Below are 11,298 nucleotides of genomic sequence, written 5' to 3'. Positions count from 1 at the left end.
TTTATTACCAATACTCCATCAAGGTCAATTTTTTCACAGAGAGGATATCGTCATTGCAATTTTCTTCATCAAAATACAAGATGATGGAAGATGCAGAAATTTATTGGATTTTTATTCACCACTATTGATTTTGCGAAAGTCTTCGCATCATGGGTTTCGGATTCTAGTTGGTGCTATGGTATTTATTTGTCTTCTACAAATTTCTGGCAAACCTCGCGCAAATTGGGAACTAAGGATTGCCTTCAAAATCGTCGCCAAAGTCACCTTCCACATTGTTGATACATATATCCGTATTACCTGGACGATCCACTTTATGACAACACCAACTTGGGGGGCAAGTTTTTCCTCAGCAGGGGAGTATGATGGCGACCATCTCCTTAGTGGGCCTCCCGGCCAGAACATTAGTGGGCCTAACGGCCAGGTTACTACATTATCGTAGTTTCTAGATTTTAGTATTTAGGGTTTCCATATTTAGAGTCCTAGCAATCAAGGAAAGTATCTTTAGTAGTTATCTTATGTCCTTATTTGAGTCTATCTAGGAAAGTCTAAACTCTATAAAAGAGAAGTCGGGTCTGTCTTGTTAGGTATTGAATTGAATCATCAAATACAAATCAACCTTGATTGCATCTTCTTCTTTAATTATTTCAGTTTTTCTTCGTTTATTTATCGTTCAATCGTTATTTCGTCAGCTTTATTTCATTAGTTCAATTTAATAACAATGGTGGATTCCATTACTTTTACGCTTCCGCTACAATCTACTTTTACGCTTTCTTCGCCCCAGTTTCTTGTAACAGTAAAATGCAGGGTTTCCATAATCTTTAGTTTGCTCTATCTTTTAAATCCTGGAACGGTTTGAGGATATTTCACAACTCCACAATATCTGCTGAGATACGTGATACATGAGACGGACCGAGAAAGCGGACATCCGACGATCAAGACTAACCCAGGATATTAGAAGATATGAAAGATACATTTTCTTATGTTTAGGATATTCTTGTAACTATCTAATGGTAATATTAGATAGATTTTATATTGTTTCTTAGTTTAGTTAAGAGAAACTAAGAAACCGTAAACCCTCATCTCTCTATAAATAAGAGAGGAAGGATTAAATCATTCGATTACTATTCAGTTATTGTAACGAATCACCACATATGTGAGGAATAAAGTATGTAGCCTTTGTGGTTTTATTCGAGGATGTAGGTCGTGAATATCCTACTAAACCTCGTTAAATATAGTGTCTTTACTTTGTGTTCATCTGCCCGATTATAATATGATCGTGATTTTAACAAGGCCGCGGCTTTGGGGAATAAAAAAAATTCTCCGGGGAATAAAGATTTTGTCAATGTTCAGGGACGTATTTTTTTGTAGTCCCAAAGTTGACTTGATTAAACATTGCCCCCTAATCTCTTTTTTCCTCCCTCCCTTTTTCTCTATAAACTTGAGTATCTTTTATACATTGATTACAGCTCAACCCAAAATCCTAATATATCATATATATATATATATATATATATATATAAAGAAAAAAACAACCTTAAAGGTGTTTGCTCAAAGTCCAAGTAAGGTTCATTGAATCACTGATACTTATTTTCCTTCAAGAAAAGAAGAACGAGTATATATTGATAGTGTGATAAACTGTTGAAGTATTGAATCATTAATTACAAGTAGAAAAGAAATATAATAAACTATTTAAGTATTGGTATTTCAACTCCCATTACAGATTAATTCCTCATCGGCAAGAATCAAAGAGTACCCATTTCCTTCTTATGAAACGAAAAAGAATACCAGACTACCCTGTTTAATCTTATGGAAATTCACTCTATCCCCTTAAGAATAACTCTAGTCCTTGACTCTTTAATATATTTGTAGCAAATCCACGACAATTTGGTGAAATATTAATCAATTTTCAAGCATGTTATATAGATATGTTGTCTGTTTAATTTTGTCTAAGAACAAGTTTCTTTTGTTTTGGCTTATCTGTACGGAATTCATAAACATATCATGCTGAAATTTTTCATGCAAATAATTGTTTAAAGCATTAATTCTGGAGGGGGAGCGAGAGAGAGAGATAGTCAGAGAAAGAGAAATCTAGAGAGAGAGGGAGAGAGGGTAACATGGAGTTAGACAGGAGAAGGGATAAAAGAGAAGAGGTAGCAATGGTGGTCGGAATAGTGGTGGTGGGAAGTTGTGGTGGTGAAGATTATAGCATACTTTCACCCCTATTCGGACTCTAAATAATCTAGCAAATGAAAGACAGCTAAATAGTCCTAACGAATAATGTTAAATACGACGATGGTCTAGACTCAGAGAGATCCCCGACCCATAGTTCAGTGCTAGATTGAAGTATTTCTTTGCACGGGTTTGAGTCCCAGTGACTCCAACCTCCCGTAATATTTATCTTTTTTAATTTTGTACTTCTATTAAATCTTTTCCTTTAACAAAAAGATTCAATCTTTTTGAACTCACACTAACGATAATATAATGTAAAAAATTTAATTCGATTAATCTTTTTGAACTTCCTTTTGTTTTCTTACTTAAAACTAAAGTTATTGAACGAAAATAAGTTTGTTTGGTAATTATATTTATTCGTTTCTTCTCTAATTAAAATCTTATTCTTGTAAGAAATTTTGAGTTTGTAGTGCAAAAACTTACACCAAAACCCACTTTTAGTCCACCCTAACCATAATATGGAATATTAAGTCAAAATATTAATTTAAATGAAAATTTAGTCCAAATGGTTCCATCTCTATAGAAAACACAAATCTCTAGGTTTTAATATATAATCATAATACCCATAATGACCTTATATATAAGACAATACCCTATATCGAATATCAATTCCCAAAATTCTATTTCTTTTTTTATCTCTCATCTCTCTCTAATCTTCTCACAATAACGGAAACCCTTTATTTTCTCTCTCTAAAACTGAAACCCTTCTTCATAACGTCAGAAACCATTATTCCTTCTCCAATTCTGAAGCTCTGAATCTTCTTCCAATCTATTTCTTCAGAAACCACCTTCTTTTATCCATAGTTGGAAGTCCATCATCAAATCGTCAGGTTCGTTTTCATTAGTAAAACACCAACTGCTTGTAATGGTTAAATCTTAAGATTCATCTTTTTGTTTATTGTTTTTCATCATCATCTCATGATTTTCATTGTGATCGATTTCATCAACTTCGTTTTAACTTTTTAATCGGCTTCATCTTTAAACATCTTCATGATTCATTATTATAAATTTTCTCTCTCTAGATTCATCATCCAACGAGCTCCACATGGTTAAATCTGTGGTTACTTTCATTATCTTCGTTTATGTTTTCATTATATCCATATATTTTGTTAATTGTCATTAGTGTTTGGTTTTAGATTTTGATTGATAAAACCTCTGTTTTCATTATTTCGATCTAAATTTTCTTATCTAGATGAAGATTTTCGTACCATTAAATTACAACAGATTATAGATTATAAATCATTTAAGAAACATTATGTGTATTTTATTAAACATTATACATACTTTACCATATTTTTATTGTCTTTCTTCCATAAATGATGCATAATGCTGACTATTCTCAACAATTTTCATATTTCAACATATAATTATCGTTCTTACATTTACAAAACATAACATATTTTCCAATTACAGAGAATTGTTCATAAATTATGCATTATTAATGAATAACAAACTCACTGATTTGTAGAGTTTCGGTCGATCGATTTTTCGAAGAGAGAGAAAGGGAGTTTGGTTTTTGAAAGTTACAGAGAGAAAGTAAAAAGAATTCAAGGCAGAGAAAGAGATATTCATCGTCGTTAGGATTCTTTGGAAGAGAGAGAAAGATATACTGTTTTCAAATTTGAAAGTAAAAGAGAGAAAATGTTATACACGTTACCTTATTTTAAACCCCAAATCACGTTAATTTGCTGTTGTAAAATTTCTGGTCCGACTGGCCTTAAAAAAATGAGCGGAAATTGTTGTGGGATATGGATGGAATTTGTTTTATGTAAAAGGGGGTATTAGGGTCCAAAATGGTAAAGGACTAAAATCCCTTTTTCTGGGAAGATTTGACCCTACACCATTTTTGAACTTTATTTTGGGTCTAAACCCCATGGACCCTTGTTGTAATTGTTGACGTATTTCTGACTACTTCGTATTTAGGGTGAAAATTTGCGTCTATACCATTGTACATTGTTATATGTAATGTAGATACAATTCTAAGTAATTTATTTAGTTTGAGTTCACAAAAATTTAAATAAATTAGATTTAAACTAATAGTAATTTTTTATATAATTTCTTTTAAGACTTTAAATATAAATTTTAGGTAATGCAACTTTTTTGTGTCAAATAAGATGTTAGTTTACAATTTATATGTAATTTTAGTTTAAATTGTTTTTGTATAACTTTGCTTCAGAACTCAAGTTCATCGAAAAAGTCTCTTTAGAAATTTCTGAATCCACCACGGCATCGAAGCGTCCATGAATCCCTATCGGGTTGTGGTTTGGTGGGTGTTGACCCGACTGGTTCAACCCGTACCACTAAAAGAAGGTTTTGTGGAAACAAAAGCTGATATTGCTGCTTACGGTTGAATCAAAAGAAGAAAAGAAGAATGTAGGGCGTTCACATCAAGAGAGATGCTTTACTTTAAACCTATAGACGGTTAGATTGTCCTGGATATCTCTGTCATACACCATCCAACGGTTCTGCTGAAGTCAGAGACTATTATCTTTTCTGTGAGACGAAGAAGGGAGAGAGAAAAGAAAAGAAGCAAGTCGCTTTCCAATGAGGAAGAGAGAGAAAGAGTGATATTTTTAGAGAGAGAAAGGACTTGGGTAACTAGGTTGAATCTCAACTAACGGTTGAGTAAAAATATAGAAAGAGAAAGTTGCTGAGATCATGTTAGATATTTAATCAACACACCCGTTCTGACATCTATTCAGAAGAATCAACGGCTCGTATTGGTTTACTTAGAAATTTTCCTTATTTACTGTTTTACCCATCCAACCTCTACTACAGTACCCACAACTGCCATGTATAGAGACCCCTACTTGGTGTAAAGGGGCGACCAGGGACATCCATCTTTTCTTTCTTTCTTTTTTTTTACTTTTTCTTTTTTAGGACACGATTCCCCAAGTCAATATTTATATATTGGGTTAATTAGGTTTTGACTCGTTACTTCGGATCAACTCACCGTTTTGACCTAGTGTCAGGCAGTTCCATTTGGTTTCAAAAGACCGAAAAATCTCAATTATTTTCGGAACTATTCTTAGCAGCCAAAATAAAATTAATTCTAAAAGATTTCGCCTCCTCTATCATTTCTCAAAAAAATTTGTGAGATGTGTAGTTAAAAAGAAATCAAAAGGACATACCTACCAATTTTCTCCATTCAAAATATGGGGCACGATGATTACATTATAAGTGAAGGTAAAATTACTCAAAAAGAATATTTAATACTATTTTATTAAGATATTATAGTCCAATAGATCGGATTGAAAGAGACCGAATGGACATACCTACCAATTATTCAAAGACCTATTTTAAGAATCATGTGCATACCACCACAACTCTAAGATAGCTTTTCCTCCCTCATGAAATGGTTGCCAACAACAAAAAGGTCAACTTATTTACACAAGAGAGAATAATGAGAGACGTAGGGAGAAAAGTGAAAATGGTAACGATGACAATGGTGGAAATGGAGAGTGATTGTGATGGCGGTGGTAACTGGGAAGAAAAAGAAATTTGTTTTGATAAAGAAAAGAAATGAGGGGCACCGTTTGAGTCTTTGAGATATCCTACTACTTATTTGTATAGGGACATCAAGTTCAAAAAGTAAATGTTTTGGGTGCCCCTTTACACGAATAAGGGTTCCCTATACATGCCACCCAACTTCCCAACTCCTCACCTCCTCCGCTCCCTTCTCTCTCCTCATCTATGTCTGTTCATCTCTCATCTTTCTCCTCTTTCTCTGTCTGTCATTCTGATATTTTTCTTGTAAAAAGTGGAAGAGAAGACGGCCTATTTTAGTGTTTGCTTTTAAGAGAGAGAAAGAGAGATCTTTTATATTTTCATGTCTGATTTTAGTTCTAAGATCTGGGGTCATCCGTATTATTGTTTTTTTTAAGCTTTTCTCTTATCTCTGCTTATTTAATTATTTCGCAGAGTACAGAGCTAGAGAGAGAGTGGTGGTAACTAAGAGAGAGAAAGTAAAATATAGAGAAAGACCCATCATACACAGAGTACATGTTTACCTTCTTCATCTCTTTCTCTTTCTGTCTAGAAAGAGATGGGGTAGATTAGAGAGAGAGAGAGAGAGAGAGAGAAAATGAGAGGAATGGGAATAGAGTTGTGTAGCTTATCTAGGTTTAGAGAGGTTATCTTGATTAGGTTTTAGTGTTTATTAGGTTTTTATGAGTAATGGAATTTGGGGAAGACTTGAATGGCAAGGTCTTTTCAGAACAAGTTTCAGTGTGGTTTCAAAAACAACAGAAGACAAAGAACAACAATCAACAAGGAAAACAACAAAGGAAGGAGAAGAAGAGAGGGAAAATTTATTCTCATTAAGAAATCATCATCAAAAACTGGAAGAGGACAACAAAAATCTGAGTCTGGATCCTCAGAGGAATCATCAATATCATCATCAGCTTCATCATCATCATCAGGCCCATCCCCATCAAGAAGAAAACGAAGAAGAAGAAGAAGATCGAGAAGAAGAAGAACAACAACAAGAAGAAGAAGATCTAACTCATCAACACCCACATCTTCACCTTCATCAACAAGAACAAGGGTTTCATGGATTTTATCAACTTCATCAACCAACATCACTAAATCAACATCAAAACCCAAATCTTATCTATGGAAGAATACCTGTTTCAGTTTCAGAAGAACCATTATTATTAAATACCCAAAACCCACAAAAGAAAAGATCTTACTTTCCATCTTCATCATCTTCTTCTCCAACATTTAAGAACGAATATGCTAGATTGGGAGATCAGAAAATGGAAGAAACTCAACAACCATCTTCAAGACTTGGGGTAGTAAGAGGAGGAAGAGGAGGAGGAGGAGGAGAGATCATTGAAGTTCAAGGAGGTCACATTATAAGATCTACAGGAAGAAAAGATCGACATAGTAAAGTTTGTACAGCAAAAGGTCCAAGAGATCGAAGAGTTCGTCTTTCAGCTCATACAGCTATACAATTTTATGATGTTCAAGATCGATTAGGTTATGATAGACCTAGTAAAGCTGTTGATTGGCTCATTAAAAAAGCTAAAGCTTCCATTGATGAACTTGCTGAGCTTCCTCCATGGAGACCAACTGCATCTACTGTTAAATCATCTGAACAACAAAGAGATGAAGAAAATAATCAGATGGGTATTGAAGAAAATGCATCTCAGTTTGTTTTTCAACATCAAGAACAGAACAATAATAACAACACCAATTTTCTTCCACCATCATTGGATTCAGATTCTATTGCTGATACTATCAAGTCTTTTTTTCCAATGGCTGCTGCTCAATCTGGTTCTGTTTCTTCTTCATCTTCTATTCACTTTCAAAACTACCAAACCCCACCTGATCTTCTCTCTCGAACTAGTAGTCAAACTCAAGATCTTCGTCTTTCACTTCAATCATTTCAAGATCCAATGTTACTTCATCATAATCAACACCATCATCATCATCATCATCATCAACAACACCATTCAAATCCAAGCTCATCTGAGCAAGCCCTTTTCTCTACAGCGTTTGATGTTGGCGGTGGCTCTGCTAACTGGTCGGATCAACAAATGCCAGAAATGGGTAGGTTTCAGAGAATATTAGCTTGGAATCCCAACACGGATTCAAGTGGTGTTGGAGGAGGTGGAGGAGGTGGAGGAGGGTTTATATTTAATTCTCCACCACCACCACAACAACCACCACCATCACTTCCGGTGTTTTCCGGTCAAAATCCGTTATTTTTACAGAGGGGACCCCTTCAGTCCAGTAACTCGCCTTCGATTCGTGCTTGGAACATCGACCCATCCATGATTACTCCTACTGATCATTACCAGAATCTTAATACAATTCATCATCATCAATCATCATCCATTTCTGGTACTGGATTTACAACCAGCGGGTTTTCTGGATTTCGCATTCCCGCACGAATTCAAGGTGAAGAAGAGGAGCATGACGCTGCTGCTACATCCAACAACCAGCAGCAGTCCTCTGCTTCTCGCCAATAATGTGATCTATATCTTCAATTTTTAGCTTCTATTCTTCTACCCAGGTACTAAATCACACTTTCCATCTTCAAGTTTTTGCTTCTATTGTTCTTCTCTTATCTTAGTTGATTATTACAGATTACAGGATTGAAGATACTCTGTTTTTCTTATCAAAGAGCTAAAAATAGGAGCAAAAACAGAGCAGCTTCGGAGGTGGATTGAAGGAGGGAGAGAAAAGGAGCCAAAACTGAATCGATATCACAATTTGGCTTTAAAACCGTGGGAAGAACAATTCTCTTATACAATCTCAGGTGTTTCTATACCCGGTTCAAAATTGTTGTTTAAATTCTACTTTTAGGTTTTCATTCCTGTTTTAAGTTTAGCTCTTTGAGCTTTCTAGTTTGTGTTTCAGATTTTGTTGGATTATTTTAATCTTTTCTAATGCTACATTTGTGTTGTTATGACTATTTTGTGATTGAAGTATTAATCTTTTTGCCCTAATGAGTATAAGAACAGAGACATTGATTCTGATTGAGTTTGAATATAACTCTTATCTCAATTAGAATCAAACCCAAGATAAACTTTTTCTTCTTTCTCTTTATCATCACTTTGATTTATATATATGATTGTTGCTTTCACTAGATCAGTAATTGTAAAGAAACTGTTCTTTTCTTGCTATTTCAAAATGGAAAATGTAGGTTTCTTTCTTGTTTTAGGGCTCAATCTTTGATTGTTTTGTAGTTCTTCTGATTCTTTCTTTCTTCATGTTTCTCTCAAACTTCCTTAAACTCATATCCCCAAAAATTGAAAGAATATGATATCTTTATATCTTTTTCATTCTCAAACAAACTTGTGAAAAAGTGGGTATTTGTGGGTATCATGAGAAGTCCTTATCCATGAACAGTATTCCTCAATTAGGGTTCTTCCTTAATAGTTCAATTTTTCCCTAGAAGAAGAGATTGAAAAGGGTTTCTAACTTTGGTGAACCCTTACTTGTATCATATTCTCCTTCCACTAGCTTGTTATAGTATTACATGTTTATGATCTTAACTTCAATAAACTTGAGTCCTCATTGGTAGTTGTTGCTTCTTTCTATAGAGAGAGATGATACTTCTTTTAAGTTGCAGAAGGGGAAAGACACTATAAAGTTAAGAACCCAAATGTGGTAGTCAAGAACTCAATGATGGTCCCAATCTTGAAGATGTATGTTGTCACAATCTAGAGTTCATTAGAAGATACCTAATAAATCTTGGTTGGAACAAGGACAATGACAGGGGATAAGGGGCATTAACTAAGGTGATTGCTGGATCGATCCATATGAACAAACATATAGAAAGTGAAAGACAGGTTTCCATAGTTAGGTTAGTTAGTTGTAAAGGATGGCATTGTTTTGTTTTCATGAATGTCAAAGATGACTTGTTTTTCATTCAATTTCTTGATTTAGGGCTATTGATGCATGATGGGTTGATTGTTACTATGTTGATTATACCAGCATAATGAACTTTATACTATTTAAACAGTATTTTCTCTTTCAAATTGAATGCTTATGTGCCAAAGAATGGACCAAAGGAAATCTCAAATTGATGCCGGGAAACCCAATACTATCCTACCTGAAAACGAGTAGTTATATATATCAGTCCCATGTACCCAAGAAAATCTTTCCTCAATGAACTATTTGTCCTAGTGGATTAGTTATATTTCCTCGATGAACTATTTGTGAAGGTGGATTGGTTAGATAAGCTAATCCAACGACTGTTACGCCCATAAGATTTTGAATTAATTTGTGACTCGACTCACTTTCATTGAAAGATAAAAAGAAATCAAAGTTTGACTGCGATCTCAATCGTTTTTTACAAGAGTGAGTTAACATGTCACAAATTAAGTCAAAATCTTTTGTACACTTAGCATTCCCCTAAAAAAATATAGGATTGAAGATGTCTAAATTTGGCTTCTAGGGGTTCATTCAAGATATGAATATTGAACGAACCAAACATGGAATTGCTCTTTGTGATTGTGTGACACAACCTACAAAAAACTTGGGCCTCTCTACCGCTCAAGTCAGTGTGACTTTTTCGCAATTAAAGAATTGAATTCAGAGTCAAAGTTTAGAGGTTGATCTTGTCTGTTTGGTTAAGGCGAACATGTCACTTTATATAAGGCTTGGTTGACCAACTGTTGAGAAGCGTCTCAGATGAGGCGGTGAGGATCCACCAAATTAGGTAAAAACATGCTTTTGCAGTTGCAATAAGGAAATGTTTCCTTGTTTACGTACAATCTGCATTTGATTGATCTTTTTGCCGATTTTGTAGTTGTGATAAGGAAATGTTTCCTATATTTTAGGAACTTTTCTGCCCCAATCATTTGGTTAGGTTAAGGCTTAAACGGATGAAACTGTGACTCGGATTCGCCTTCCTGTTCCTTGAGGCTAAATGGGCTTCAGGACCAAACCGATTTCTGCAGACCTCTCTTACTTTTCAAAGACCCAAAGTCTAGTCGAGATCAGGGATGAGCTAATTGGTTTTAGAGCCATAACGAGGCTTAAGTCGCCTACGAGGCACGTGTCGACCTCCTAATTTCACCTCTCTAGTGGCTAGGTCACAGATTGACCTGTTTGGTCTTGGTCTTGGCCTTCCCTTGATTTATTGACTCAGCCAATTGATTACAATTTTTAGATGATCATGGACAAGAAGTTTAGTAGGCTACAAAATCATTGTTACGAATTCACATCATATTATTAATAAAAATATCTTTAAAGAAAACAGCAGTGATAGGGGAACCGACAAAGTGGCGTGAATCACCATCTAAGGAGTTGGATTCATCTTGATTTCATCAAGAGAGAGAAAATGGCATGAATCCAACGGTTGGCGGCGATTCACGCCAAGAAATTCGGTCCCCCAGTCTTTTTCCTAAAGAAAAAGATGAAAAAAATGAATGTCAATACATATTTGTTGCAAGGGAGCGACTCAAGCACCCGAAAAATTGTAGTTAGCACCTGGGAGAGGGAATTGTCTAAGGTCAACCTCCTTTGACCCCAACCATCTATTGACACCTTGGTATAAAGGACACAGATCGACCCGTGCGATACCCAAAGCAAAGGCTCGAATTCGGACTCAAA

General features: G+C 35.0%; 1 protein-coding gene across 2 annotated transcripts; it reads left to right on the top strand.

The window, feature by feature from the left end:
• Positions 1 to 5,517: 5,517 nt before the first annotated feature.
• TCP4 (TCP family transcription factor 4) lies at positions 5,518 to 8,684 on the top strand. 2 transcript variants are annotated; one of them, XM_086658106.1, is made up of 2 exons: positions 5,518 to 8,248; positions 8,322 to 8,684. In XM_086658106.1, the coding sequence occupies exon 1, from the start codon at positions 6,399 to 6,401 to the stop codon at positions 8,202 to 8,204; it is 1,806 nt and encodes a 601-aa protein (XP_086514232.1). In that variant the 5' UTR covers positions 5,518 to 6,398; the 3' UTR covers positions 8,205 to 8,248; positions 8,322 to 8,684. The 2 variants fall into 2 exon arrangements, with proteins under 2 accessions (XP_086514232.1, XP_086514233.1); XM_086658107.1 differs by having other exon boundaries at positions 5,721 to 8,248; positions 8,329 to 8,684.
• Positions 8,685 to 11,298: the final 2,614 nt, after the last annotated feature.

The sequence above is a fragment of the Eschscholzia californica genome, unplaced genomic scaffold (assembly GCF_041429995.1).
Source record: "Eschscholzia californica isolate CP2 unplaced genomic scaffold, dmEscCali1.0.p SCAF_2, whole genome shotgun sequence".
In the NCBI taxonomy this organism is placed as follows: Eukaryota; Viridiplantae; Streptophyta; class Magnoliopsida; order Ranunculales; family Papaveraceae; genus Eschscholzia; species Eschscholzia californica.
This window is presented reverse-complemented; position numbering and strand designations above follow the sequence as displayed.